The sequence below is a fragment of the Pleurodeles waltl genome, chromosome 7, assembly GCF_031143425.1.
Source record: "Pleurodeles waltl isolate 20211129_DDA chromosome 7, aPleWal1.hap1.20221129, whole genome shotgun sequence".
Taxonomy (NCBI): domain Eukaryota; kingdom Metazoa; phylum Chordata; class Amphibia; order Caudata; family Salamandridae; genus Pleurodeles; species Pleurodeles waltl.
The window spans coordinates 1,148,223,041-1,148,240,250 of record NC_090446.1 but is presented as its reverse complement, the minus strand read 5'-3'; the positions used below and the strand labels follow the sequence as shown (position 1 = coordinate 1,148,240,250).

Genomic DNA, 17,210 nt, shown 5'->3' with positions numbered 1-17,210 from the left:
ATGACTAGCTGGGTGTCAACTGCGTAGGATATGATGGTAATTCCGTGTGGTCGGAGGATGTTGGCAAGCGGGGGCCATGTAAATGGTGAAAAGGGTGGGGCTGAGGGCGGACCCTTGGGGGACTCCGCAGATGATCTTGGTGGCTGTGGAAGGGAGGGAGGCGGACTTTCTGGGTTCTTTCGGTGAGGATGGAGGCAAGCCAGTCTAGGGCCTCGTGTCGAATACCTGTGTTGTGGAGGCGTGTGCGGAGTATTTGATGGCACAGTATCGAAAGCAGCGGAGAGGTCCAGGAGTATGAGTGCGACTGTTTCGCCCTTGTCAACTCTGGTTCTGATGCCCTCAGTACAAGCGATGAGGGCGGTCTCAGTGCTGTGGGTCTTGCGGAATCCAGACTGGGAGGCGTTGAGTACGTTGCTTTCCTCTAGGAAGTGAGACAGGCGGGTGTTCACTAGTTTTTCAGCGACTTTGGCGGGGAAGGGGAGAAGCGAAATTGGGCGCTAGTTGGTGAGGTCATCAGGGTCTGCTTTGGGCTTTTTCAGGAGTGCGGTGACTTCTGCGTGCTTCCAGGAGTCTGGGAAGGTGGCGGCGTCGAAGGAGCATGTTGATTATGGCGCGAAGCTTAGGTGCGATGGTTGGGCTGGCTTTGTTGAAAATGCGGTGGGGGCAGGGCTCCGAGGGGGAGCAAGAGTGGATGCAATTCATTGTTTTTTTGGTTTCGTCGTCGTTGGTAGGGGCCCAGGTGAGAAGTAGGTTGGTGGGGTGAGTCATTGTTGATCGTGTAGGTGGTGGGGGTGTTGAGTGCCTGTGGTGTGAAGCTGTTGTGTATGTCTAAGATTTTGAGGTGGAAATGGTTGGAGAGGGAGTCGGAGAGGTGTTGTGTGTGAGTGGGGTCGATGTTGCTGGCTTTGGGTTTGGAGAGCTCGTTGATGATGGTAAAGAGTTCCTTGCTGTTGTGTGAGTTACTGTCTGTGCTATCTTTGTAATATGCCTTTTTGGTGGTGCGTATGAGTTGGTGATGTTTGCGTATGGTGGTTTTGAGGGTGGAGATGTTGGTGGTAGAGGGTTCCTGTATCCAAGCTTTCTCTGTTTTGCGGCATTCACGCTTGGAGGCTTGGAGTTCAGTGGTGAACCAGGGGGCGTTCTTGATATTGTGGGTGGTGATGTTTTTTCTAAGAGTGGCGAGTGAGTCGGCGCAGGTTGTGATCCATTGTGTGAGGTTATGGGCGGCAATGTTGGGGTTGTCGGAGTTGGGGGGGGTTCTGTGCGAGTTGGACTTTCAGGTGTTCTGTGGGGATCTTGTCCCACATGCGGTAGGGTGTGGTGTGTTGGTGTGTGGGGGGTTTGGAGAAGTGGACGCAGTGGTGATCAGTCCAGTGGAGATCGGTGGTGTGAGTGTAGGTTATGTGGTTGCTCGAGGTGAAGATTGCGTTAAGTGTGTGTCCTGCAGAGTGGGGGGGTGATGTGACCAGTTGTTTAAGTCCGAGGTTCGTGAGGTTGTCTAGAAGGGATGTGGAGTTGTGGTCGTGGGGGTTCTCCAGGTGGAAGTTAGTCACCAAGGAGGATGTAGTCTGTGGAAGTGAGGGCGTGAGGGCTGATGGTGTCAGCGATGGTGTCACAGAAGGGGGGGCGAGCACCTGGTGGTCTGTAGATGAGGGTTCCTCTGTGGGTGGTGGTGGTGTTTATGTGAATTAGGAAGTGCATGTGTTCTGCGCTGTCTAGTGTGTCTTGTGTGTTGCTGGTGGCCTTAATGGTGTTTTTGTGTATGATGGCGAGGCCACCTCCTGGTTTGTTCAAACGGTCTCTACGATGGAGTTTGTAGCCATCTGGGGTGGCAGTGGCTATGTCGGGCTCAGATGAGGGGTTCATCCAAGTTTCCGTGAGGAAGGCAATGTCTGGTGAGTTTGATGTGATGAGGTCCCAGAGTTCGATGGCATGCTTGTGTATGGAGCGGGTGTTTAGGAGTATGCAGTTTAGGTGGTTGCGGTGGAAGTTGTTGTGGTGTGTGATAGTGTTGGTGTGGGGGGTGTTAGTAACGTTGTGGGGTGTGTTGGTGTGGGGGGCTTTGGTGTTGCTGTGGGTAGAGGTGGTGTTGTTGTGGAGTGTGTTAGGGTTGTGGGGCTTTTTGGGGGTAGGGTCTGTTGGGGTGGGTGAGGATGTTGTAGTGTTTGTTGTGGGTAGCGTTGGGGGTGGTGTGGGGTGTGTGGGTGTTTCTGGTGTATGTGGGGGAGCAGGAGAACCAGCAAGCGTAGCAGGTGAAAGGTCCCTGTGTGTGTTTGGGGTTGGCTTGGGTGCAGGTGGGGAGTGGTCCTGGGTTGAGGGAGTGGAGTGTGGAAGTTGAGTAGTGTTGTCTGGGAGTATCTGGGTTAGGGGGACCAGACGCTGGGCGCAGACGGGCTTGCCTCTGGCGCGGCCGCCATTAAGAGGGTGGGGTGGGAGGGTGGAGCAGCTGGGAGGCAGGAGGGAGGGCCAATGGGTGTGGAGGAGGGCGGGGATGCAGGGGAAAGCAGTGACCAGCCGGAGCTGGAAGAAACCAAGGCCGAGGAAAAAACAGGCAATGAAGAAATACAGGGGGGGGCACGGGGGCAGAACACACTAAGCAAAACCAGCGCAGAAAAACACAGCGGGTCAGGAAAGTATGGCTAAGACAATAAGGATGCAATAAACGGCAATACAACGGCGGTACAAATGACAAAAAATAAAAAACACAGAAGGATTACTTACGCAACATAACCAGGGAAAGCCTACCACTAGGCACCAGGGATGAGGTGCAGGCGGGTGTCTGCGGATGGAGGAGGGCCTCGAACTGCTGTCCAGGCGGCAGTCGACAGGATCAGGGGCACGGGGGCAGGCTGGTGGAGCCAAGTGGACTCCTGGCCAGAACCCGGTCAGGAGGTCACCCATACGGATGGCCGGGAGTTTATTTTAGGGTTACCCATTAGCACTTTTGTGTTATGTGAATCATTGTTGTGGAGAGGATGGGGGCGCAGGGCTGCCATCGCTACACACGAAAGTTGCGTGCCTCATTCTGAGATTGACCGAGTAAGGCCATTTTAAGTGGTTGGGCCCGAACCCAAGAAAGGAGAGCAGCCCTGCCAAGAACCACGCACCCGGCGTTTTGCAACAGTGAGACTTAGCCACCATTGCAACGCTCACCTCCTGGCCTGGCTGAGCTCCAAGGTGAAAGGCTCCTATTGAAAGCACTGCCTGGTGCACGAGTCCATGACTTCGCACGACAGTCAGTCACTGAGGAAAAGGGGAGCCTGTGGTGTACTCCGCACTGGAACCTGCTGCGAGTGTAGCAGGCCACCAGTTCCGAGCTCAAGCAGCTTCCGATTGGGTACCCGGAAGTCTAACTCTCCTGTGACCTGGTACCTCAACGCGGGGCAAGTAATGCTCGACGGAAGAGTCCTGTGGGACCAGTAAACTAGCCTGTAGTATCTCTGTCTGCTCGGAGACTGAGCTGAGGGTAGGAGGGCACAAGCAGTGACGGGGGGTCCCAGGTGTGACAAGCGCAGCAGGGTGAGAAGGTCTGGGCATCCAGGCAGCGCGCATGTGCGAGAGCAGCAGAGTGAGTACGGAGGAGACGAAGCATAGGGTGGGTTCAGAGTTCGGGGGCAAAGGACACAGTAACTTGTGAGGAAAATGAGAATTTATTTTGAAATTAACGGGCAGAATAAGATGGTAAAATTAAGCGGAACAGACAGAGAATGGCAGCATAGAGCCGCGGGTCCTGAAAGAGTCACCGCGAGTAAAGTGCAAAGTCAGAAGGAGAGGTAGAGTGAGGAAGTCCGGAAAGGTGAGGGGTTAAGAGCGGAAAGAAAGGCAGTAGGAGCAAAGTGAAATGTAGCGACAGGTTAAACACACACACACGCGCATATACACACGCTCTTACATAAGCAGACTCACCCGCAGCACAGTGCTTAATTTGTAAATAAAAAGGTTCCGGTGCCCAAAGACTACTCTTACACACCGGGCTGCTGCATTTAAATGTGCGAGCACAGAATACTGAGGCAGCTAATCCTGAAGCCGTCTCGGGCCTCTTCAATCCATTTAAAGACACTTCCTGCACCTTCAGCTCACTCTTGCAGCTTTCTGCTTTCTCCCATTGTGACGCTTTTTATTTTTTCTCTTCCTCCGTCTTTCCCATGCGTCTTTTGCTCGCAGCAAATGCTTGAAGCAGAAGAATACGCCCTCAAGTCCTCAAAATAAGTGCCGGTGCTCAGCATCGGAAACAATAAGCACAAATTAAGCACTGCCGCAGCACACATTTAAATGCATTTTCTACTTACCTCAGCTGCTAGATAGGGTCATGTTTCAGCTCATGGTACTCCATTTTTTATCCCACTCTTAGTGAATAATGTAATCAGTGCTTGAAATGGAAAAATAGAATTGCCGGTACTCTCCAATTAAAAGTATTACGTTACGTTTTTCTTGAGAACAGCCGGTACCTTCCCTCTCAAAATAAAAAAAAGTGCTGGCACTCAGTACCGGACTGTACCGGCCCATTTAAAGCACTGAATATAATATTCACTTTTAGTGCAACAAAAAAATTGACCAAAAACAAGTTAAGTTGAGCCTTCCTGGCACTGATTTAGCCACCTGTGAGGCCAGGAGGGTCTCAAAGCCTGTGCCAAGGGTCCAAAGGGCAAGCCAGGGATCGCAGGGACCCCTACATGACGTGCATGGAACATGACATGGAGCGAGTTGGACTACTTGATACGTAAGGATCAGATTGATTGATATATGCAGTAAGGAGAATATGTGCAGTAAGGGTGGGTGGTATGTGATAAGGCAGGTCATGGGTAAGAAAAGATTGAGGGATAAGACATAATAAGGTGGAAGCCACAGTGAGGGGGCAGAGGCAGGTTGAAGGGGAGCAGCTAAATGAAGGGTGACGTAGAAAGCCAGCCTATCAATAGAACGGAGATGTAGTGGCAGAAGGAGAGGGAGGAGCGGGGTGAGAGACACCAGTGGCGTAACAAAGACCCCCGCGGTGGGGGGGGGGGGGGGGCTCCCCCGAGCTCCAGGGGGGGCCTTCAGCACAACACCTGGCCTGAGTGACCCCGGAGGGGCCCCTTCTCCATGTTCTTTTCAGCCCCTCCGTCCCTCCCACTGCCCTTTTCGTAAGTTACGCCACTAGCGGACAAGTACTGTAGCTTGATAGTAACGAAGTGACGGGTCGGGGCAGAGTGAGGGGTGTTTTTAGAGATTAAAAGAAAGAAGTCCGGGTTTGGCCGAGTGAGTCGTAGATTGTAGAACGAGGAAGGAGTACATTGTGGGCGAAATGGAAAGACCACAGTGAAACTGCGGCAGAGTGCAAGGCTGCGCGAGGGATTAGGAAGAGTGAATAACGAGGACCGGAGTGACGGGCAGAGTTAGGATGCCCAGGTAAAGTAATGGCATGTGTGTGGGGGTAAGTGAGGAGGTGAAATATTCATAAGGTAGGGCAGAATTGGAGCCTAGAGACAGATGAGTGCTCAGGATCGGAGGGGTTGCTATGAGCAGTTGGAGTGAGGACGACGTTCACTTTTGGCGGTAGTGCTTTAAATGGGCCGGTACTCTCCGGTACTGAGTACCGGCACTTTTTTATTTTGAGCGGGAGAGTACCGGCACATCTCAAGAAAAACGTAATACTTTCAATTGGAGAGTACCGGCACTTCTCAGAAACAAGCAGGTACTCTGGCACAGAGTACCTGCACTTTAATGTTTCCATTTCAAGCACTGGCGGTGACCCTATAATGCCTCTGCAGCATGGGTAGGCAGGCTGATGGTTTGTGCCCAGGCAGAGTGAGAGGGCAGCACGTGTTGCCCATGACAGCCGTCATTAGACCATTACCCTTCCGCATTACAGCCTGGTTAAATTATTAATGTATATTTTGTGGTCCGTAAAGCCAGAGACCGTTATAATAGCGTGGGTCCATTAATACGTTTCCATCCTGCTGTTACTGATGCTCATATTGCCTGGGGTTACATGCATGCTTGATGAGCTGGGGTGGGTATAGCGAACTGGCAAGTAGCTGCCTCTACAAAAACACAAGGCACTCCATCCACATAGCTCTTTGTGTTTAGGCTTCTCAGTTTTGAATGCTGGAGGAATTCGGGGCTCTGTACTGTGAAGTCTAAATACGGCCAAAAAGGGGCGATTCAGCGTGACTATTGTGGGTACAGAGGTCTGAGTTGTATCTTCTGAGAGACAAATGAAGGATTTGTCCAAGAGCATTTGGTGCAGGGAGGTGATAAGTGTTACTCAAAATGTCACACACAGGATGTGGCAATGTCGCACATGAGCACACCTCACACAAGAAAATGTCAGACATACGCTAACTGAAAACTTGTCAGCTTTGGGACGGAAGTACAATAAATCAAGCGTGACGATCTACTAGCCTTGGTAAACAACTGGTGTGAGTATGAGAAGACGACCAGGAGGCAGAGGTGAGGATGAGCTCAGACTCCTGGGAGTGGCACCGATCATTGTGGCTTGGCAGAGCAGGAATGGAAAGGACGTCGCCGGAGGAGGTGAAGGAGTGCTAGCATGGACGCTAGTAAGGGGTCACCAGAGGTCACAGCGGCGACCTCTGGCTTGCCCTTCGCGATCCCTGTCACTGCCTTTGCGACCACTGGTCCAGGGGTGGAGCAATTAGTGCCAAAAACACAGTTGTGGCTCGCACTACCAGCTTAGGATCCAGCCACTCTTTCTACTCATCTTTTATTACAGCAATAATGATCAATGATCTATCTTTCACTATTAATGTAATAAAAAAAAGGGGAGCAGCAGCATCTGGAATGGAACCTTCACTGCCATCTTAGGTAAGTTAATTAAAATACTTTCAGTTTATGCAGGGGTGACTCCTTCAAGTTCACATGGGTGTTTGGCCGGCCGTCTTAGGCCAGTCAAATACACATGCGCACTTAGGTTTCTCCACCCGACTGTGTTAAACAGCTGGGTTGGAGAAACTGCACAGACTCCCACGCAGTGTCTGAGTGGCAGAACAAGCCGCTCACAGCAATCCTGGTGCTGCTGTCATGCTAGGTCTAGCATGACAGCAGCACCAGGATTGCATGGGGAGCCCATGCTGGTGTCCTAGGGACTGCTGGGATACCAGAAGAGCAGAGGAAAGAAGTGACAGGCGGAGTCAGGAGCAGTACGTTTTTTTTTTTTAAATTATTTTTTTTATTTTACCCCCGTCCACTGTCCCGGTCTGCCCGCCCCTCCCATTGAGATCTGCGGTGGCCGCCGCTGAGTTTGTTAGTGCATGTGCGTGAGAGAGAATTTGGGTGACTGAGTGTATGTGTGAGCATGTATGTTAGTATGTAGGATAGTTTGTGTATGTATGTGTGTGAATGTGAGTGAGTGACAAAAGTATTTGTGAGTGAGAGAGTGAACAAGAGAGTCCAAATGAGTGAGTCGGGGTGAGAGTGACTACATGTATTGTGATGTCATGTGACATCACACCCTGTGACATAATTAAGGTCAAAGAGCATATGATGTCACTTACACTACCCCTGGCATTTTGGGGAATCGGCACCCATGGGTATCAGGGCAGGGCCTTACCTTCTCGCTCAATCTCAAAGACACTGATGGCATCTTCCGGTGTGAGGCAGCGGAACTCGCTAGCTGGCAGTGTGTGTCGCCGCTGCCGGCTCGGTGAGCTGGCCGCACATCGCAGCTGGGCTGGCTTAAGGAAGGGAATGGCGCTCAGCACGGACATCTTTCCTCAAGTGGAAGTAGCAGGGAGTGTCTCTTACGCCTCTCGGCGGGCAGACAGTAGACACCAGGCCTCAATTTGACTCCGTCTCGTTCTGGCCTCTTTTTCTCGCACCGTTATTGGAGTTCCTGTCGTCAGACCTTTCGGGGTGCCAAAGAGAAACCTGCCAGAAAAACATGAGAGATTGAACAGAGGGGCACCATATATATATATATACACCTGTATTCACATGCCTGCACACGTGTACATCTTCCCCTAAAGTGCTCGCATGTCTGACTCATCGCTGCAAGCGGCACGGATTGATGGGCACCACATTTTACTTATTGCTGCAATTAAAACATTAACAAAGATCGACAGCTGTGTTCACTTGTTTCAGAGCGCAAACATAAATAACCAAACAAACACATGCGAGAGACGGAGGAGCACGCAGCTGCAAGAGGTGGAGCTGAGTAACGACTGGGCAAAGGATAAGTGCCTTTACGGATGGTGACCTGCACTCGTAGTCTCAAAAAGGGCCACTTGGGTCGGTGCCAGAATGTACATATTTTGATACCAACGTGATGTACCACTCTTGGTCTCGGAGGCACCTGGCACGGTACCAGAGGCTAAATGTTTCTATGACCAGTGAGATGCAGAACCCTTGCTCTCAGAGTCGGAAAGTGTAGGCGCTCACAATCTGACAGAAAATACAGGGCAGATGGGCCCATCCCTCCCCCTTTTCCACTGGGTCTGTCTTTTCTCCAGGTTTACCATTGCTTACCATATACTGTTGTTCCCTTCTTTTAATCTCTGGTGCTTTCAACTTATTTGCTCTTTTTGTCTTCGAGGCATGACTGTATGCATTCACCCCCCTTCAATGAAAAAGTTTCTGTTTAAAATTCCCCTAATCCTCCCTACTTCCAATTTGATATTTTGATCATTAGCCTTCGACTGTGAAATGTGTTCTCTTTCGCATATATTAAATTATCCAGCCTCCTCCACATTTTCCCTTTGAATTATGCGCTATTTGAATTATGCTCTATTTTGGCTGGCCACATTTGGGTGGGCTCCAATCTTTTCCCATGCATCAGGAGTTGTGCCCTCCAAATCTGGAATGGGAACAGAACTATAAGTATAGCCTCTGTAGTGCTGTGCACAATGCTGACACAACACCCCTTTTGCTAAAGAGTGTAGCTGCCATCCCATTGGTTAGGCACCTTTACAGAACAACCCAGGACCACTCCTACAATTACAGCTGCCAGAAAGGAAGATTTCTCTTATAAAAAGAGAGATAAAGAGTGTATTAAAGAAACAGGAAATCACTTGGAGAGAATTGGCAAGGATTATTGGTTTGCTTTCATTTTCAATTCAGGCTATTTTGCCAGAACCACTGAATTACAGAGCTTTTCAACAAGTCAAGCATTTAGCTTTAGCGGAAGGATTGTGGTATGGGGACAAGATCAAGATTTCAGAGGATTCAATGAAAGAGTTTAAATGATGGTTGGAAAATCTGCAGGCTTGGAATGGGAGAGCAATATTTGGTACAACGCCAGATTTTGTTCTAGAAACAGATGCAAGTACAATAGGTTGGGATGCAGTAATGGAAAACCAATTGACAGGAGGGAAATGAGCATTATAAAGAGGAAGGATCACAAATTGTTTGGAATTGAAAGCTGGGGAGTTGGCAGTTCGCAGATTCAGAGATCAACTGAAAGGGTGTTCAGTCCTTTTGAGAATGGACATTTCAGCTGTCACATAAACAAGTTAGGAGGCAGCAGATCAAAGAGACTTTGAGTTAGCAAAGGGATTATGGGGGTTTTGCATGGAACAAAATATACAGGTAACAGCACAATATTTACCAGGGAAAGTGAATACAAAAGCAGATTGGAATTCTCGTTATATGTGGGATTACAGCGATTGGAAGATTACGCCAAGAGTTTTCCAGGCGATAGCCAGGTTTTTAGGTCCATTAGAGATAGATGCTTTTGATTCTTGTTTGACAAACCAACTGGAGAATTATGTGAGTTTGCGCCCGGATCCAGGAGCGAAAGCGGTGGATGCATTCAGTCTGGATTGGAGGAATTTTCTAGGTTATGCATTACCTCCATCCTGTATGATTCAGAGAGTAGTAATGCAGGTGAGGAGACAGAAATGTGAGTTACTGTTGGTAACTCTGTTTTGGACCACTCAGGCATGGTATCCATAGGTGATGGAGCTGGTAATAGAGGATCCATTATTGATAGAGGCAAGCAAAAGACTCTTGAAAGACGTAAACGGTCGAGAACATCCTTTAGTGGAGTCAGGGGTGCTCACCCTTCTAGTTTGGAAGAATTCAGGAGAAACCAGCATTTCAGAGAACTATCTGGAGAAACTTCAGAGTTATTATATGAATCATGGGCCCCTGGAACAAGGAAAAGATATAGGAGTGCATGGAATGTATGGGTACGTTGGTACATGCAAAGGGATTTGCATCCCGTGGAGGCGGATGAAATCATGATGGCAAACATTTTAGCAGAATTATTTAAAAAAAGCTTATGTTATCCTGCTGTCCAGGTTGTTCAACCACCATTGAAGGTCCTCTCAAGCTTCCTTGGACAGGGTAATCGTATCCACATACCATAGACCTCTCCTCAGACCCATTGTTTTCAGTCTCTGGAGAGCCCTGTATTGCAATGGTCCTGGGGAGACTGCCTGAATGGACAAAGATAAGAGACCAATCACCCTTGCTAGGTCCCTCAGACTTACCACAACCTTACCTAAAATGTGAGATACCTCTTTTTTGATCTTTGCCAGCTTTTTCTATGGCAGACACAGTTGAGTTGTGTTGGTGTCTATCTGGAATCCCAGAAATTCTAGATTCTGTGTGGGGGTCATGATTGACTTCTCTCCATTGATAATGAAGCCTAGGCTTTGCAAGAGATCTTTTGTCCATGTCATGTGCATCAACAATTCTCCCTGATCTTGAGACATCAGTAACATATTGTCCAGAAAAATCACTATACGTGTCCCTCTTTTTCTCAAGAACTCAACTACAGGGTGTAGGACTTTGGTGAAGCAGCAATGGGTTGATGACAGACTAAACAGAAGACAGCAAAATTGGTACAAAACACCTTTCCAACTGAACCACAGATACTTTTGTGAGTCTAAGTCCATAGGTATTGTGAAGTAGGCAACTTTTAGATCCAACTTCTCTAGGCAGTCTTTTTCCTGTAAAAGCATCTAGTAGAAGATGGATCCCTTCCATCTTGAATTGTCTGTAAACTAGAAATCTCTTCAACCCCTTTGAATTTATTACCAATCACCAATCCTTGTCCTTTTTTCTTACCATCTTTTCAAGAAAACAGTACTTACAAAACCTCTTCGTGAGTCTCTGACCTTGCATATAGCTCCTTTGAGCAACATGTGTGAGACTTCTGCATCTACCAATGCCAGTTGTTCCTGACTCAGTGCTAATGCTCTCTGATGGTAATCCTGAAATGATGGAATTTGACAGAAATGTATTTTAAATCCTCTTACAGTCTCTAACACTCATGCGTCCTTTGTTATAGTTGACCAATTTTGAGCAAAAAATCGTAGTCTTCCTACTTTTGGTTGGGAAAAACCAATAGGAGGACCTACCTTGTTCTCCGGATCCCTGGGATCTGCCCCTGTTGCCTCTTGCACGTGAAGCTCTACCTCTTTGCGGGTAGAAAGTATTACTTGCTCTGAAACCTCTCCCATATCCCCGCCCCTATCCTGTTTCTATGGCAGACATGCCTAACACTCGATCACATTGATCCTACCCTGAACCTCTCCACCACAAGCCTTCTCTTTTGGCTTATTCACACCCACCTAATCTTTTCCACTCCCTTTAATGCTGCAACCCAGTGACAGACTGTTATATCAATGTTATAATCTCACCTTCCAGCTTCTGAGCAGCATCACCCATTCAAGGACCCCACTCTGAGAACTGATCAGTCTGTCATATATTAGTCAGTTTTCAATCCAGTTCACTCACTTGGCTCCTGTGCTGAGTCTGTTTAACATGATTATGTGCCTTCTGCATGCACCAGTTAAAGGTTTTACTGAAGTCTAGGTTGATCTCACCCATCACTCTGCCATTCTCCGTTCACCTTCCACTCAAATCACTGTACTAGTTTTGTCTTGCAGTTTTTTAGGGTATTGAAATAGTGATGACATAGGCCATGTGGCCTTCTTGATGTAAATGGAGATGCGGAACAGCACTGGAAATTGTCTCCAGCCAGCAGTTTATTCTTCAGATCCATAAAGGAGCTAAGATGCATCAAGGTCAGTGGCTCTATCTGGCAGCCCCCACATGTGAAACTAATACCGTGCTTCACCTTCTACCAATACGTTTTCCACACAACTATGGCATTCCCGGTTATGTTAGCCACAGAATATCACACAACTCTTCAACATACTGGACTTTTCTTTTTTGTACTATTATTTTACTTCCCACATATGTGAGGCTAGCTGGAGTCTGACAGCCAGCTCCTTCCAGCATCAGCCTATATGGCTGGCAAACTAACCATCTCCTGTGGCTACCAACACACCCACCGCCGAAATTTTGCCAGGGTGGGAATGAAGAAATTGAAGAAACAACAATCCAGGAAACAGGCCTTTTCCATCTCTGCAGCGAGGATCTTGACCACATCCAGCTAACCATCAGGAGCACCCCATCCGTTTCCAATTCATGAAAGAGCTGAATACCATCTCGTCAAAGACACCTTAGAAAGTTTCTTCCTCCCTACTGACTTCTACAGCTGTCTATAGCAACTTACCCTACTGGAAGCCCGCCACTCTCTCCACTCTATAAACTGTCTTGAATTGTGTTGCACTTTTTGCTGCCAATTTGCACAGCTCTCCGTGGCTCTTAGCTAGTTTCACACTATACAATACCCACATACAATCACACATATTTCCAGTCTGGGGGTGTTTGTTATATCTTGTTATTAGTATGGCGCACCTCCCCAACAAGTATGGCGTGGCAATGCTGTGAGCTCTCTGGGATCTCTCTTTACCCTTGGGCCAAGGATTTTCTTGAAGACCACATCTGAACGCTATTATGAATACGTGTATTTTTTCCATCACTAGGGATGTGCAGAGTATAATTGCAACATGAGAGAAGTAACCCCGGGGCCTTTACAGTTTGTTTACAAATCTCTTAGGTTGTTGGAAGCCCCACTGGCCCACAGTCAGGTTGTGTGTACTGGTGATGCAAAGTGGCAAGCTTAAGAAATTGGATCATAAGTTGGCTGTGTGTTTTACATTTTGCTTAATGTGTTTTTATTTTTTGTAATGTGGTTATATTTTTAATGGTTAATATTGTAGGAAGCAACGAAATAGCTAGCTGCAATAGACATAATAGTTGGAGAATACCCTGTGATCCAGCCCACTGCTTATTAAGCAACTTCCCTCGTATATCAAAGTTGAAAGTCACTAATAAGTTTCTGGACTTATCTTTTATACCGGCCAAGAGAGAATCACTAGAAATTGGAAATTGATAAGTGACCTGAGGCTAGGAACATGGAGAAGGGAATTAGAAAGGTGGGCTGACTGTGAGGGAGCAGTACTTCTCCGGGAGGCCAGTTGGAGTCAAGGATCCCTCAAAGTGGCCAGGGAATGGGAACGATTGGTAGAACAGCATAAACAACCAGACAACCCCCCCGCTAATTCGCCATCCACAACTTCGTAATGATTCGTTAGCATGCGAGGACCCTTCAATCTAGGGGCCTGACGATGATAAACTGATTGTAGACTAGCTAAGTCTCAGTATGATTGGGATACATTTTAATGCTTTTAAATTATGAAAACTCTATTCTGAATAAAATAAATACACTGGGGCACGGTGAAGGGGAGGGGGCAGGAATAGTTGGTTACTCACACTTGCATTTAATTGAAAATAAGTGTTCTCAACCCACGGGAAGATGTGTTGTACCTCATGCAAAATGTCTGCCAATGTTTGATTAACCTTGCAAAATCAATAAGATTTGTTTAAAGAAAAAAAGAGAGATAGCTAGCTGCCAGGCACATTTGTGCTATGTTGAATGTGTGTTGCAATTTTTATCAAATGTATTTTTTTTAATAAATGTTGGAATAATGAAGTACATTCTGTTGTGTTTCTGTGTGGAAAACCTTGGTAGTTGCTAGTGTAAGGTGCCACATGATGTCAGACAATATGTTTGGTTTGTGCTACATGGGTTGTAACAAGGCCATTCTATTTAGTGTGTTCAGTAGTGTGTTGTGCATCTCTATGGCTTGTACCTATGGCTTCAATGCAGAGGTCAACTATGGTACATCTATGCTGTGTTCGAGGTCTTTAATGTGGTCTGTTGTATGTATGTGTGGGATGTAGTACTGACAGTGTCTGCTGTCAGATTATATTAAATGTATGTGCTGCATTGGATGAGTTTAATTTTTATGAGGCAACGTTTTGCAGAAAATGTTGCCAGGATTTAACTAGCTGCTGGCTGTAATACCTGTACTATGTTGGATGCATGTGAGAAGTTCTCTCTTAAATATTGTTGTTTGTGAGAGAGATGTGTTTGTGTGAGAGAGAGGTGTGCAATTGCTCAATGGATAAAGCTCTTGCAAGCAACAACATTTATGCTAAATCGTAAATCTGTTACATGTGAAATGCTGATAAGATGTTGCGTCTGAAGTGTTCTGATGGGCTTGCTTGAGGGGGAAAATGTCTACATTACTTAATTTAGGTGTGGCAACTTACATTTAGCTAAGGCAAGCATTTCATAAGGCCTGATGATACTTTATCAACCATTTCACATTGGTAAAAGGAACCGAGATGTTGTTCAGTTGTACTACATTTATAAAGCACACCATATAGCCCAACATCTATTATCCACATAGCCAATCATCACTGGTGGCAAAATAGGGGAGAGAGTAATTTTGATACCCTAGTTAAATTATAGATAGGCTATCCTGTTTTAGGAGTAAACCTATAATAGCTGATAAACACTAACCAAAGTGAAAGAGCCCTCATCAATGTAAGTATATAAACACTGATAAATACCTGCACAACCACAAACTAAAATGCCATTCAAAGAAAGGAAAGTGAGAAATAATGAGTCACTTCTTTATTGAAGGGGCCAACACAATTTCATTTTGTTATACGAGGTAGTAGTAAGAAGAACTGGTCTTGGATTATTCTGCTTGAATTTTGCTATTTAGGGATGAAACTAAAATATTGTTTCTCCTTCCTTTAGTTTCTTCGAATTATGTGTGCTTTGACTAAAGGTGCATTGTTTATAACCCATATAATCATAAAGCCAAATATTGTTAAACCCTTTGATACACCAGCCCCCTTTTCTAATAAGTCAGTATTGATAGTGAGTCAACTGACAAACACCCAGGCTTAAAACATTCAGTGCAAAGTGTAGCGACAGGTACCTGTGAAAAGAGTGCTGTCACAATGAACATAGAGAGTGGTGAAAGCATGACGCTTGGCTTTCCACATACCAAGAAAATTCATAGCTGAAAATGTATCATTGTTTTCAGTGATACCTTCTTCAAGTCCTCTGCTTTTTAACCCTTAACTGACAATGTGTTTAGCAAAATTTCAAGTCCCAGAATACAATTAACTATCTATTAATAGGTCATGACCACTTCAAAGGGAAATATTTGTATTGGGGAACAAATTGCACCTATGAATGTCCACACAACAGCAGCACCGCCATCATGTAGACAGGCAAGACAGAAGAAAAGCAATGGTAAGCATGCTAAAAGCATCACATTTCAGATGCCTTAAAATGCAAGGCAACAAATTAATTTGGTGTCATTCAAAATTATAAAGGTTTTGAAAGGTGTTGTGCTCCTAGGAGGGTTCACAAACCCTACAACGTCATACTATTCAGCAAGGCATAGGTGAATGACCCCCACCAGTGTCCAGGATTTTGTTTATTAACATTAGATATAGCACTCTATTTTAATCCAATAATAGTCCTGTAAACCAGAGTCCTGAAAGTGAGTGAGAAAGGTAATGAGATGTAAGAAAGGGTAATGAAGTGTGAGTGAGAGCGCAATTCACTGACTTTCTATGCTTAACACAGTCTAACTAAGTCAATTGGACATGCACAAGCCCCTGCATTACTTTTCATCTAAATGAATAATGAGATTCATAGCAATCAATGCAAATGAACAGCATGTTTTGTAAACACTGGAAAAATACAGTGTATGTAAATTACGGGGAGTAGGTAGCAGAGTAAACACTGGCACTCACTGATTTCAAAAGGTTTGACAAACACTGAGAAAACACTCCTGAAATCCACAAAACAATAAAACAGAAAGCAGGGCACCCTACATATAGGTGGTATCTAAAACAGACACATATCCCTGTTAGTGATTATTGTTTTGGTATATTAATCGTAGGCTTATTATGGAGTTCTTAACACCACTTACTGGGAAGAGTGAGGGTCAAAGGTCATATGATATTACCTCCTGTGATGTTATTGAGGTCAAAGGTTGTATTATGTCACTTCCAGTACCACTCCAAGTTTGGTAAACCCTCATCAATGTTGGGAAGGAGACTAGGAAACAGTGCTGCAAACGGAGACACTTTTAATGAACGTTATAATCCACCCACAATAGTGAATATAATTGCTTCGGTTATCTGACAAAATATCAAACGTCTTAGTCCTCACACAAAACACACCAGAAGTTTGTGCTGCATATATTTTAGGAGAACAAGTTAGTGAAATCAAGGCTAGAGGTGAGTAAGAGTCCATCTACTCAGACACCAGAGAGAGGCTGGATTAAGATGGATAAAACTGACAGGAAACTGACAGGGTATTGAATGCTGGTGTGGCTGTACCAGAGCAGGATATACACATGGTTCGGCTCATGTTTTTTTTGGGTGGCTCAGCATCATTTGGAGATTTAAGTACAATTACAGGCTGCAGCCTGTGAGGTACCAGTGTTGTTCAAGACACAGCCACCGCATAGTCAAGGGAGTCCGGTGAATAAAGCCAAGAAATAGGCAAGATTTATTCAAACGGTCAAATTAATGTTGTGATGGAGAAAAAAGGGTTGCTTGCTTGATAGCTGAGTGACAGTTGAGTAAAGGCACGACGCCCTAATATAGGAACTATGGGTCACACCAATGGCAAGTCAAATGGAATATAGAAAAACCATGAAGGATGCCATGAAGCGATACAGAGTTGTAAGAAGATAGTATCATGCTGGCTGGGTTGATGGGAGTAAGTGGGTTTACAACTTGGCCTAATTGTGCTGTTGGGTGAAGAACAAGCACCCACTTTGGTCCCCATTGCACTATTAATAATAGAGCGCATTGAACATCTGAAAACACACAACTCCAGATGTAGGCTCAGAGCCAAACAAAATATGGCAGAGGTAACCCCCTTCCCCGGGTTGGGATGCAGTACTTCAGACAAGGTGGCCAGGACACACAACACTCAAACAGGCAAGCTACACCCTAAGTAAACACGACACATACACACAAGATGCAAGTGATGCCTCACTTGTAGTACAACCCCAAGTGAGGCATCAAAG

The 17,210-nt window shown here is 46.2% G+C and overlaps 1 protein-coding gene across 1 annotated transcript in view; it reads right to left on the bottom strand.

The window, feature by feature from the left end:
* AANAT (aralkylamine N-acetyltransferase) overlaps window positions 1-17,210 on the bottom strand; it is a 50,065-nt gene that overhangs the window by 10,765 nt on the left and 22,090 nt on the right. Inside the window, exon 2 of the mRNA XM_069200227.1 lies at window positions 7,553-7,869. Coding sequence (XP_069056328.1) covers window positions 7,553-7,709 — 157 coding nt within the window. The 5' untranslated portion in view covers window positions 7,710-7,869. The remainder of the gene's footprint in view (window positions 1-7,552; window positions 7,870-17,210) is intronic.